The sequence below is a fragment of the Anas platyrhynchos genome, chromosome 3 (assembly GCF_047663525.1).
Source record: "Anas platyrhynchos isolate ZD024472 breed Pekin duck chromosome 3, IASCAAS_PekinDuck_T2T, whole genome shotgun sequence".
Classification (NCBI taxonomy): Eukaryota; Metazoa; Chordata; class Aves; order Anseriformes; family Anatidae; genus Anas; species Anas platyrhynchos.
The window spans coordinates 50,478,931-50,492,788 of NC_092589.1; the positions used below are offsets into that span (position 1 = coordinate 50,478,931).

General features: G+C 44.6%; 1 protein-coding gene across 1 annotated transcript; it reads right to left on the bottom strand.

Moving 5' to 3' along the window:
* On the bottom strand, positions 1 to 13,822 carry LOC101793645 (solute carrier family 22 member 2). The gene is made up of 11 exons (XM_005015902.6): positions 11,762 to 13,822; positions 9,606 to 9,709; positions 8,343 to 8,497; positions 6,045 to 6,213; positions 4,987 to 5,101; positions 4,441 to 4,550; positions 4,116 to 4,330; positions 3,591 to 3,699; positions 2,414 to 2,526; positions 1,227 to 1,326; positions 1 to 924 (listed from the first exon to the last, which is right to left on the bottom strand). The coding sequence occupies exons 1-11, from the start codon at positions 12,170 to 12,172 to the stop codon at positions 858 to 860; spliced, it is 1,668 nt and encodes a 555-aa protein (XP_005015959.1). The 5' UTR covers positions 12,173 to 13,822; the 3' UTR covers positions 1 to 857.
* Between the last annotated feature and the right edge of the window lie 36 nt (positions 13,823 to 13,858).

Below are 13,858 nucleotides of genomic sequence, written 5' to 3' on the forward strand. Positions count from 1 at the left end.
TCTGTGTGCACACATTTATAATGACATGGAGATTTAAGAAAACAGCATCATACCAAGAAGGATAGAGCCTGTGGAGATATTAACAAGAAAATGTAGTGGCTACACTTAGTAATGAGAAAGACCCCTAGATCTTCACAAGTGCAGTAGCCTTTCTTGCATGCACCCTCTTCATGCCCATGCCCATCCTTGTGAGCTTGAGGATAGCCAGTAAAATCCACAGTCAGGACAACTGTACACTCACATGGGCATGTACGAACACCATAACACATACGGGATAGCAAAAAGGTCTGTGCAAAGTGGTTGCTTGTTCTAACAGGATTATATGAGATTTGTAGTCACCTCAGTTCCACGACAGAGGTAATGGTAACATAACTCTTATGCTGTCCCTGTATACAACAAAACAAAGTCAGATTTCATGGGGACTTAGAGAGTTCTGTTGGGAAACCTCCATCCTCAAAATAAGACCTGCTCTCATGTTTAGGTCCCGCTTGCGTGAACATTTTCCAGCCCTAAAACATTAATATTACAGCATACAGAGAGGGAAGCAGCTATGCAGTCATAGGGACAACCTGATCAGAAAACATTGTAAGCAAAGGATAGGCAGACCAAAAAAAAGAGGGATGGGTGAGCAACCCCAGCACTGGAGGCTTTCAAGCTGCTCTTGGACGGGGTGCCAGATAATCTCATCTAGGCTCCCGTGAAATGTTGGACCTGATGATCTTTCGAGATCCCTTCCAGCCTGTGTTGTTCTGTGATTCTATGAAGAAAAGGAAAGGAGGCAAGACAAAAGGGCATTCATTCCAATTTGCTTGTCCGTGCCAGTGCCCTAAAGCACTGCCCAGAAGGTTGTACCATCTTCAGTCACGTGCTACTTCTGATGTCTGGACGTGGAGATAGATCTTTTTGTCCTTCGGAGCACTTTGCCTGCAAGAACAGCAAGATATAAGCAGCTAACCAGGAATCAATACTTTCAGCAAGTACCTGACTTCAAAACTCCTCATTTGCCCTACCTCTTCCCCTGAGAAGATTAGCAGTTTGTCCTCAAATGTGGAGAAGAGTGGTAAAAGAGTCCAAAACCAGTCTAGTCTTAGTCTGGGAATTAGCAAGCAACTTCATGAAAGCACAGGAGGCAACCAAGTAAGCCCTGTGCTTTCCCAAGGAGCTCTAGCTGGGGATTTTGTACAATTTCAAGTGAAAGCTGTCAATAGTCCAACACCATAACTCACCTGTGAAAGTTTTCAACATCTTCAACAGTCTCAGGCAAAACTCTTCCTTTAGTTTCAGGCAGGAGCAACACCAATCCACCCGCAATTAAACCAAGAACAGCTTCAAAGCAAAGATGCACAAAGAGCTTGTCAGCATATACTAATTTCCAGCATATAACTCACTTTCCACTGCCTGGCACAAAGGACTCTTAAACAGCATTTTATTTCGTTCTTTAGAGATGTACTCATCAAGGCTTGATATGCAAGACCAGCATGCCATCTCTGGAGGACCTGGCAGCCAAGCAGACGTGGTAATGAACCAAAGTTTGGTTGTGAGTTATGCACTGACCTAGGGCACTGAAAACTGGACAGACAGCTGTAAAAAGGGAAGAACCCTTTTTAGTCTGAGCATAAGCCAGAAAATGTATGCTATTTACATAATTAGATTTAGAAGATACTTATTAACTCCTGCATAATGTTTAATTTTTCTGTTTATTTTTTTTCACTGCTGATTTCATTTAACCACTTTGCACATTTGGTGTCCCTGTTTTGAACCTCCTAAGCACCCTCCTAAATATGCTGCCAATTAAAAACTGCATACTGCCATTCAAGACATTTTTCTATAAATAGCACGCTGATCTAAAGATTCAGAGAAGAGTCACAGACCTCGACCTGAAAGTTCAGGCTGCTAGTCTGCAAACACTCATCTTGCATTTATTTACCCATCTCTTTCCCAATAGGTGGAGAACAGACTGTTAACAGACTGATGGAAAAGCTGCAGCACAGCAGCCATGTTTGCTCCCCATTAAAAAATGAATTCTGGGAAATTCTAGTTTTTGGCTCCAGGACTGAGAAAATACACCTCACAGAAGAGCAGTAATTTGTCAGATTTGAATCCATCAAAACAAAACCCCATTTAGGCTCATTAAAATGTTAGAACATTTCTCAGCTTTTCACCATCTGTCAAATCTGTATTCACCTCCAGGTTCTTTTAAAATGCAAGGAACAGTAATAAGAGCAAAGGAGATGTTGAATGCACAGACAAGTTCCAGGCTGTTACCAACTGAAGGTTACACCACACATGGATGGGGAAGGTGTTTCTGCTGAAACTGGAGCAAAATGCCTCAGCTGCTTTTCCCTCTCTCTGCAAGCTAGGCCCCACTGCTGCCCCCCAGGAGCAGCTGGCAAGGAGGTAAGGCAGCACTTACTGAAGACCACCAGAGGCAGCTCATGCCAGATTTCCACCAGTCTGTAGACAATAAATGGGACGACAATTCCACCAACATCACACAAGGCAGAGCAGACCATCACCCCGAGATTCCTAGTTTGACAGAACGGGGACCAGGTTAGCAAGTACTGCAGGTGGAAGAGGACAGACCATGACTGCCTTTGCACAGAGCACATGGCTCTGCAAACCACTAAACATCAAGATACATTGCAAAGTAGTTTTTAGTATCTAAAGTATCTAGTTTTCTATTGGTGGGCACATCCAAAAATTGTTTAGACCTAAACACCTAAAGAATAAAAAGCATAGAAAATAGGAACAGGAGAATATACCTGCATTTTCACAGAGGTGTGAGCAAATTCCGAAGGTTAAACAAAAGAGAATCAGGCCCAAAGTATCCAAGGAGAGTCTCCAGATACAGTAAAAAGAAAATCATAGCTTCAGTATCTCTTCGGAGACTTAGTACAAGGGGTATCAAATTATGCTTCTGTTTGTTACACACCATTAATAAAATCTCAAAATTCATCTTCCATTATGTTGATTATGGATAGAGAAATAAGATTTTCATATGTTGTGTAACTTCATGTAATGAGTTTCTCTCCAGTGAAAAAAGGATGTGTAAAAATCATCTGTTCAGTACTGACATCTTCCCTGCATGCTATGGTCTATGGTCATGGGCAAGAAGAAAACTTTGAAGGATTAGCATCCAAGCTTTAGTTACCTGCAGTGGATATATCTACATCTGAACTATGCACCCTGCAGCCCACTTACAAGTAAGGAAAATTCCAGTCTTCGTGTCAAAGGCTTGTGTGAATGTACATTCTCCATAGCAGCAGCCACTCTGGACAGATCCCTTTCCGTGTTATTTTCATTCAAATGTGATACAAATCTCAGCACAACATGGGCCTTCAGATCCCCCACCCATCCTGGTTGTCCCCACTTTTACCTTTATTTCATCCACATGAGTTTCCACCTGCCTTGAAGCACATTTGTTTCTTCATTATCTTACCTTTTAAAGCACCTTACTTGTGCTCCCACCTGCTTTGTGATCAGCACTACCTGCATAGTTCTGAGGATTATTTCATTTAGTATAACACAAAATACACATTGGCTTCAACATTTCTTGGCCATATGGCCCACTGGGAGAAGGATGCACCTACCTGATGTATGTTGGATATAGTTCAGTGTTTACAAAACAAACCATTTCAAAAGCCATTGTGATTCCCATTCTCCCAAGGCAAGCAGCAATCAGTTTTAGCCAATATATGTCTGCAGAGAAAATTCATTCATTTAATGCATTTAATTTATCCCAGTGACTTAGGATTCACTTGACACAGCAGTGCTATTTTAGCTGGACCTCTGATCTCATATCACAATGTTTTTAAGGAGCCTTCTTTCACATGTAAATCAGGAAATGGAAAGTCATCACTGCATGAGCTGTACCACAGGGAAGCTTAGAAAGCAGCACAGGGGACCCAGGTGCTTTGAAATTTAGTATTAGCCGTGCTTCAAAACTTTCTCATTTCACTTCTGCAGAGTGAGGAGCACTACTGAAAGTGAGGAGGCAGCACGCAGTGCTGGATGTACGTGTTTCAGGGCTGGAAGGGGAGGGAGAGGCAGGTGCTGTCCCCAGGAGGCAGTGCTGGGATGGGAAGCCACCACGTGGCTTCACCCAGGTGACTTACCCGCTGGGATCAGTGCTGTGACAAGGCAGGCAGCCCCAGCCACCAGGTTTGCTGCAGCCCAGGGGTAACGCCGCCCAACACGGTCAATGGTGATGATGATGATGAAGGCAGCTGGGAACTCAACGAGAGCAGAATAGAGGAAATCCAGGTAGATGTTCCCCCCAGCTAGACCCATGTGCATGATGAGCCCCTGGTAGAGGACGGAGCTCGTGAACCTAGGCAGAGGAGAGTGTCCCAGCTTTGTTAGTCAGTCAGAAAGTCTATGTCCTGCTGGAGCATTCACGACCAGAGCTTCAAAAACAACTCACCAACATTATCTTCTTACCAGTTGTACATTAAAATTAATGTGTTTTTTCTCATCTGTGGTGTCCTGACAAGGTCAATTAGCGAAGGACTCTGCTTTCCGCCCTCATCATCATCTTCAAATTTAATATCCTGCAGAAGAGCCAGCACAGTGTTCATAGGTGTTGAATGCTCCCTGCTGTCCTAGGAAAGTGCCTGGGACATGTCCTGAAACTACAACTATTCACAGCAGGCAACAGTCCCAGAAGGGTGTGCTGGTCATCTCTTCCCATGCAGCAGGCCGTGTCTGGGCAGGGTTCCCTCAAACTTCCCCAAATGTTCTCTATGGGTCCGTGCTTTTAAACATTTCCCATCTTACTTCCATGGGAAAACTCAGTTTCCTGCTTAAACAGTGTTAAGACAGTTGTGCCATCCCACCTCCACTGTTAGTGTGATAGAGCTTATCACCTCCCTGACCGCAGGGCCAGGTTTTCTGATATTTGAAGTACAATGAACTTCTACTGGAAGGAACAGATGGAAGGGACCATCATGGTGCTTGCTTACATGCATAAGCAGTCCCTGAACTTACCTCAAAATGGGAAGGCATCTTTTTCCGATTTTTTTTAGCTATATCGCTGACAATTTTCTTAGCTTCGTCATTTTTTCCTTGAGATATCAGCCACCTGGGAGACTCTGGGAGGAACCTACAATGTAAGTGAGTGGATACTATTACACCAAAACATAAAGCACCCACAGCATTCCCAAAAATGGAGACTGTAGGGAGAATATTTTGGTTGATTAGAAAGAGTTGGTTTCCTCCCAGCCAGGAAAAACAGTATATCCCACTGTTGAAATAGGAAGAGGAGCAGTTGTCGCAGTGTCTTTGATCAGAGATGTGGTTACTAAAGAGAAATTGGGGCAGGGCTTTGAGTGAGAGTATTGCCAAAATTTTATTCAGCCTTTTGACAGAAAACTGGCACCTTCTAAAGAGCCATTGTCCAGCTGGGCCATCACAGGATAAGAAAAAATGAACAAGCTAAAACTGGTCTACCAATTCACACATGCCAAAAAAAAAAAAAAAAGGAATAGAAAAACAAGTCTTTTACTACTAAGCCTAATAACTCAACCCAGACAACCTATAACCAAAATTCTCAAAAACTGAAAAATATTACTCAAAAAGTTAGGAGAGATCCAAAATAAAGATGGACCCATGTTTCTTCCTTCAGTTGGACCACAAAAGCTGTTTTTTCTCATAAAAAAAAAAAAAGTAAATAACTTGTTACAAATATGTACCTCTTTCAGTATAGGATCCTTATCACCACATTTTCAGTATAGGATCTACTTAATTGTCAAGGCATTTCTTTTCCTTTATGAAAAGGTTATCATACCAGACCATTCTCCTCCAGTGCATTTCACATTGGTGTTTCTTTTTACACAGAAACCAGGTGCAGCACACAGGTAAGATGCAGTGAAGTGCCAGCTGCTGAGGGGTCCTATTCCCCACCCCTTGTTGCTGTGTGCCTCCTCTTTGCATTAGGAGACACACATCCAAAAAGCAGTGCCAAATTTCCCTCAATCTCAAATCCTGGGAGCCGAGAGAAACTGCTTTTTGAGTCACGGGCAGAGGTGCAAGGAAAGCAGGCTTACCAGTGGAAGAGCAGGAAGAAGCAGCTGGGCAGGGTGACCGTGAGCTGCAGCCACCGCCAGTGAGGGATGGCATAAGCGATGGCATCGAACACCAGGAGCCCAACGGAGAAGGCCGTCTGGTAGAGAATCCCCACTGTCCTCCTGTACTGCGGACCGACGACTTCGGTCACTGAAAACAGACAGGGACTGACAGCTCCACCACCACGCAGAGCACGAGTTGCTTGCTCAGCAGCATCCACAGAAAACAAAAGCTTCCCCAGCACCTTGAAGACCCCCTGAAGAAGGCCTCTTGGTAATCCTGGGCTTCCTGGCATGAAACCTCGGGACTGAAGTACCCCAGTGCTTGCTGAGGAAGGTGTGCTTTCCTGCCAGACTACCAGAAAACCCTGTTCCTGCTCTCACACTGACCTGAGGTATCCAAGCATTGTCCTCTGGCATGGAAATCCCTGAATAACTCATACAGCCCTCAAAATGCACTGAGGAATTTTGTTGCAAAACCCGGGGCTAATATACATAATGTCTCATAATGCCAATAATACCCAATAATGAAGCAGACTTCGTTATTTTGTTTCCCAAGTGCACCTTTTCAGCCTCCAAGCACATGAATGTCTGTGCACAGGATGGCATAGAGCTTCATCCATTTGCACTTTGCAACCACATATCACCAGGTAGGTTGAGTCTTGCTAATGCAGAGCTAAGAGCAATTATTCCAGCAGACAGGCATAAACATACTCATTTTTGCATCCAGTCACATCATTTCAAGAAAGCAAACAAATTAGAGAAAGAACAAAGCAGTTATTCAGCAACTCAAGGAAGCCCTTGGTTTGGGGATGATGGATTAGCTAATTCTGCTTGGCCAAATGATGAGCAGAGAACAATGCCTCAGGCTCTGTAAAACTGAGCCATAAGCAGCTGCAGGGTAAACAAATATCAAATATCCCAGGAGAGCATGACAAGGAGGCTGTTCTGCCCTTGTGCCCTTCTCTGGGCACTCAGAATCAGCCACCTTTACAGAGAGGAGACAAGTTTAGATGGGCTTTGGGGTTGATTCTACCATGTCTTCTCTCATGAGAGAATTTCAAGGAGAAACAGAAGCAGCAAGATGTAATTGAGGGGGAAAATATCAAGATGGGGCACGTAGTCATCCTGAGAGGGATTTTACACTCTAAAATGGCATGAAGTTCCCCAGAGGTGATTAAGGTTTTATTTGTGCCAGGAAAGTATTTAAGATGCCAGGTGAGTATCTAGAACACCCTCGGGAAGAAAAAACCACATCTTGGCAGAGGATGGTCCAGACCGTGGGCTAGATGTTATTATTTCAAACATCCAAATAACTGCATCAGCACAACACCTCTGCTAAAAAGAATTCACAGATGTTTTGGGTGTTGACATTTATGCTTTAGATACAGTTAACTGAATCACTTGGAGATAGCCAGTATAGTCACTAGCCATAATAATCCAGATAAGTCTCAACTGGCCAGTTTTTACAATGTTTAATTGGCTGCTTCAGTGATTGCTTGGTGTGGTTTTATGTCTTTTTGTTTATTTTAGAGTTTTATTTTGACATGAGCCTGAACTCCACAACAGAGAAGCTCCAAGCAGCTCCACCATGCACTGGTGACATTGGTAGTAGGGCAATGGTTGGACCAGATGATCCTGAAGGTCTCTTCCAACCCTAATGATTCTGTGATTCTATGCTGTGAGGAACACCAGCACAGCTTGGCTCTGACCATTGCTTTGAAATCCCCTGGTTTGGCTTCACTCAACCAAGTGCATAGATATCCAAACAGCTCATCTTTTCCTCAGCAAGTACATGCTGTTCTCCAGTTATTTTTAGGCTGTAAAGCCTGTTTGCCCTTTAATGTTCTTTGTGTCATAACAACGCCTCCAGACTTCCCTACCCTCCTGCCTACTTCTTCAATGTCCTCTTCTGTCCTTACCCCATCAGAGACTGGGCTGCAGAGGGGTGGCTGCTGTCAGACCTGGGGCCAACTTCTTCCCCAGCCAGCACTTGCAGGAAGCAGGGTCTGATCTGCAACAGGGTGCTGACCCACAGGGCAAAGCCCACCTGGAGGTGACAGCCTTAATGTACCACCACTCACTTGATCTTTGAAGGCTACTGTCATATGGGAGAAGTAACATTGTCCTAAAGAATACCAAGAAGACAGAGGGGAAACACACCCATGATGTCTGCTTGCATACATGATTTCAAAAATCCACAAGAGGCATTTTTAAAAGGCTTTTTTTTTTCTTAATCTTTTGCAGCCCCTCTATCTCAAGGAGAAGGTCCGAACTCACCTAGGATGTAGCCCGCAGTCCAGCAACCCTTGCTGACCAGCCCTTGCAAGAAGCGGAAAATCACTATCCACAGGTAGGAGGGCACAAAGACCAGGAGGATGCCGCAGACCACGTTTGCAAGAATTGTAGTTAAGAGGCAAAATTTACGGCCAAACCTGGATTGGAAGATAGTACGTGTACAGCAAAACACTAGTCATGAGAACAGACATAAAATACAAGCTTTGTGCATTTTTGAAATAAAAAAAAGTTCAAACACTTTGCTATACAAGGGCTAGGCACATACCAACTTTTATTTTTAGGCCATTACTCACTTATTTGCTTTTTGAATCCCTGAAAAATTACTGTGCCAATTGTTCTGCAATTACACAAAAGCTTTCAGGCTTCTCAGAGGAAGAAAAATTTCCCAAATGAGAGCAGCAATAGTCCCATATTCACAGATGTTTGGATTGTGGGTGTTTTCTCTGAATTTCAGAGCAATCCATTTATTAGTCTGTTATACGTAATAGAGTGAAAAATATGCACAGATTTATGATTCTGGTTTGTCTGTATACAACAGGGTAGCAGATTTATGTACCAATAACTTGATCCCAAAAATTGAGTGTACAGACCTTGCTGTGAGTGGGCTGCATTTCACAGCTGGAGACACACACATCCTCCTCTACTAAGAGTCTCCAGGCAGGAGGGGAACAAGGGAGAAAAAAAGGCCCTTCAAATATTAGCGTTTGCTTCTTAACCCCAGCTGCCTGGGCAAGGACAATTCAAGGACATCTCTGCTGGTTCCAAAGGGGCTGTTAAAGATGCCAGGACCCAGGGATTTCCAAAGCAGCTGTACCCATCTGGCGATCTCTCTGTCTACTATATCAAAGTCTCTCAAATGGAAATATGATGTTTCCAAGCTGTAGCCACACTGAGCATGACAGATGAAGGGATAGCTCCAAATCAGCATCTCCTGGCTTCTGTTAACATGCCCAGGACTCCCATGTGGCACAGCAGGGAGGTCTGGGGGCACCATCCTAGAAGAGCTTGCAAACTCTGCAGGACTCACAGAGCAGGAGAGATTTGTGCAAGCTACCCGGGAAGATTTGTTCGCCTAAGACTGAGTACTCGCTTCTGATAACGTGACTGAACCCAGTGGTTGACCTTACTTTGAAGAGAGAACAACAGGTGATACCAATTGCACAACCTTTTTCTGCCATTACCTAAGGTTAGCTGCTGAACCCTGATAAGGGAGGCCAGAGGGTTTTGCTGCTGTCCCGCACATACCTGTCTGCTATGTAGCCAATGTTTACGGAGCCAATAAAAAAGCCAGCGTTCACAGACGACTGAAAGAGGTCTAACTTCCAGGAGTCCTCGCACACCAGGTTAAACTGAAAGAACGACCACAGTTAGAAGCCAGACAGTGAAACCAGGTTGCTCACATTCACAAGCCTCGTTTGCTTCATTTAAAGATTTAAACTTGTTTCTGGATTGATGCTGATTTCATCAGCACCCAGGAACCCTACTGACTTAAGTTTCAACACTGAAAACAAGATCAAGCCCTTGGGCAATTCCCCGGTATTTACCTAGTCACGGGTTATCTCTCAATACTGAAAAGAATGTAAACCAGTTATTGCCAAGTTGATCAAATATCAAGCTAATCAAATCAGCATGGACTTGTTGATCACTGGGCATTTTAAACAGATTTTTAGGGGCTGATGGTTAATACATACAAGCAGTTCCAGTTGCCTTGTAACCTCGTATGCCATAGCAGCCCCTGGGTGAGGACTAAGGTGAAGGCTTCACAAAGAAGTATTGCAGGTGCTTGCAGAAGCCTGCCTTGGCCCACTTCCCATGGAGCACCAGCAGCACTGCTCCAGAGGAACGTGGGATGAGGTACACCACATCTGTCCCCAAGGCCGTGGCATTCTTGTTACGCTCTGGCCTTTTGCTCACCTAAACCCCCCCCTACAGCCTAACATGTCTGGAGATCAGGCACTCTGCATCCATGGACAAGCTTTACCACATGGTTACCTGTAAATATTTGCCATCTAACTTTCCCAGCATACTAGTAGCTGGGTTTATTTAACCAATGCATTTTCAACCAATATATACTTCTTCCTGATACTCTGTGAGGGTGCCTGTGAGGATATTCTTCCACGGGGGGGTAATTTTATTTTTTTCCTTTGAGCAAAGTAACATGCTTTGCTCTGTGCTATCTTCTTTCTTCCTTAGCTGCCAGGCAAGGGAGAACACGGCCTGATAGCCTTAATGGACAGAAACAAGATACATTGCCAAAATGAACCCTGAGGCACACAACATCTGCCAGCTATCCTGTGAAGGAAGTGACCCAAGGCCTGGCCCTGCACCACCTTCAGAAGAAAAAGGAAGACAACTTTCACTGAGCACAACCGTACAAATCCAGTCAGGCTGCAAGTTCTTCGGTGTTGGATGGTCTCAAAAGATGACAGAGGCCATCCGGAGCAGAGGCTTTGCTCAAGCCTTTTGCTGTGAAGATGTTGAGGTGCTGCCTTGAAGGGTGACCAGGACTTTCCACAACAGAATCCATCTGGAAAGATTTGGTTACTTATCTCCTCACCTTAATGTCCTGCAATCCATACTTTGTGGAAAGAAATATCCTTACATTACACCCTCTGTTACGGACTACAAACAGGGAATTTACTACAACAAAAATTACCTGCTCTTACATTTGTTAAGAAGTAACAACAAATTTAAGAGATAACTGAAGTCATTTTTTTCCCTAAGATGAAATCACATTCGCCATCCCAGATTTTTATTTTTTTAAAAGGTTAAAGTGCCTAAAAACCTAAAACACTCTAAATAGCTTAAATACCATTTTCACATCTGTTCTGAGAACACAAAACAGCCATTGGTTTTTCTGCTGTTTGTTCCAGAATTAAACTGTTTACTTGCGGGAGGCAGTTATTTTTCCCCACCCATAGTCAGTCATTTAATCATATTTGAAACAAACTAAGATTTGTTTGTTTTAAACGAAGGAAGTCAAAACCTTCAAATCTGGGCGGATATCGCAGAAAGCATGTGTGGTTTCTGGAAGGCACCGTCCCAGACAGCCGGTTTTGTTTGGAGTGTTACAGGTTCTTGATTTCTAAAACAGTGTTTACACACTTCCACCAATAGGACTTCTCATGCAATGGGAGTTTCATTCCAGACTGGACTTTACCTACCTAGGGATTTATTTGCTCCACAGCTGGAGATATAAACCTCCTGAGCAGACCAAGGCAACACTTTGCAGCAAGGACAGAGCGAAGACTATTTGCAAAGCATTCAGAGTAAGGTCAGAGATGGAGACGATCCCCTCTTACAAGTAACTGCACTTTAATACAACATCGGCTACATCAACCATCTCCCACACCATAATAACATCCGTAATAGCACAAGGTAAGATGGACAAAGGTTTTTACCTCAGTGACGAGCGAGGTCCCCGGGTAGTCGTAGAGCCACCCGTCCCGGCAGGGGCTGAGGGGGATGGAGCTCCGGTTGCCTGCGAGGCTGCCCAGGGGGTCGGTGCAGCTGAGGCCCGTCGCGTTCCAGTCCACGTCGTACCTCCTGCAGCGGCTGCCGAAAGCAGTCCCGTGGCCGCCCCACTCGGGCACGGTGTGGTTCAGCTGCTCCTCCAGGCTCCAGCCGCAGCGCTGGCTCAGCTCCGCCACGCCGGGGCTGAAGCAGCGGTGCTCGGGGGTGAACCCGAAGAAGACGACACCCACGTAGATGGGAGTGAAGGCGGCGGAGAGCAAACACAGGAGGAAAAAGGTTTGCTTTTGGAACCTGTTAAATTCGCCCACCTGCTCCAAAATATCATCAAATGTTGGCATTTTGGTATCAAAACCACCTCAAAACTTCATCTGTCCTCTTTGCAACACTGATACACTTAGTTGGCAGCGAAGCTATTTAAGTAACGAAAACATTTGACCAAAAGTCAAGACTAACTCCATAAATTATTAAACGACATGTTGCAAGCTTTATTTTTTAAGGTTTCATTTGAAATCAGACCTTAATTCACCCAGGCAGAACTTGCATTTAACTCCTCATCACAGCATGTTTTTCCCCGCCCCTAACAGCTAAATAAATACAGTACTCCAGCTGTTACATTGTGTTTATTTGCTGTGTTTTCTTTTACTTTTAAAATTAACCACTGATAGTTGTTTCAGTCTTCATTGAAGACTAATACTGCAAAAAACAAGCTTAGGCAGCTTTTCTGACAGAGGGGTAGAAGGGGTAGAAAGAGAACCAGCTCCTCCCTGGCCCAGCAGGCCCACAGCAGCCACCCACCGACCCCCAGCACAATTACAGCCCAGCCAGCTGTGAGGAGGGCTCTGTGGCCCCGCGCTCCCTGCTCACAGCTCTACCTCCTCTTGCCAGGCAGAAGCACTGAAGCAAGGAACAAGACCTCCACTCCTGCAGTGACCTGCAGCAGCGCTACCCCACACCCAGCACCCCACAGCCACCACCAGCCCATGGTGGACTTTCACCTCCCCGGCTGCTGTGCTTCAGCGTGGAGCCAGAGCTGGGACAAATGCGCAGCACCCAGCATGCTCACAGCAGGAGGTAGTCATGCTCACAGGGGCAGTCAGTGAGGCCAAGGAAACAGAAATCAAAGCCTGCCTGGAAAATGGGTGTAATTGAAAGCTGCTAGACCATTCCTTAAAAGAAAACACACCCCAGAATACCTCACACTGCTTCTTTCCTAGCAGCTCTGTTTGAACAGTTGGTAGTGATGTACACTTGTTCCACATACAAAAACAGATCCCAACTGGTATTTTTCCCTTCTTCTGATCTCTCTCGTCCTTCACAGTGCAGGCAGGAGTCATGCAGCACTTGTCTCATAAGCAGAGAGAGCACTTCACCAGCAGGGGAGATGCTCCCCTTAGGGAGTCATGCTGTTGACCAGCAGAGTTCAGCCTCTAACCCACAGCCATTACTGCCCTAGGCTTGTATGTTATGAAAATGGCAGGACCAGAGGAGTACACTTCCCTCTTTATGTATGAAAAGCATATTTTGCTGGAAAAATAGTTCAGGGGAGTTAGTCATGCATACAGCAATGAACGTGAGATTTAGTCTTACAACTGCTTAGATAAGAAGTGGGCAACAGCCCCAAGGCTAAACAGTTGTTGCTGTCAGCTTCGTATTAGAAAATATCATCGATACACTACCTGGGGATGCTTATCCAGCAGTACCTGTTCTACATCTGTTTTATTATGCACAGTAAACATGAAGCAACCATTTGGTTGTCATATACCAAGGCATTTCATGCAGCAGTTTGCAGACCAAACAACTGTAAAATGCAAGCCTTAAAGACTCGGGGAAAGGAAGCAATAATAGTCAATATCCATTCAGGGAACTCTTCCAGTGATAATTGACAGTATTAAAAAATACACTTTGGCAAGCCTTATTTCCCCAGAGTATACTAATGCCAACTATGAAAAAGGCTGCTTTTGTTTTAACAATGATGAGATGCAGCTTTAGCCAAACTGTTTTGAGACTTCACTGGGAGAAATGCA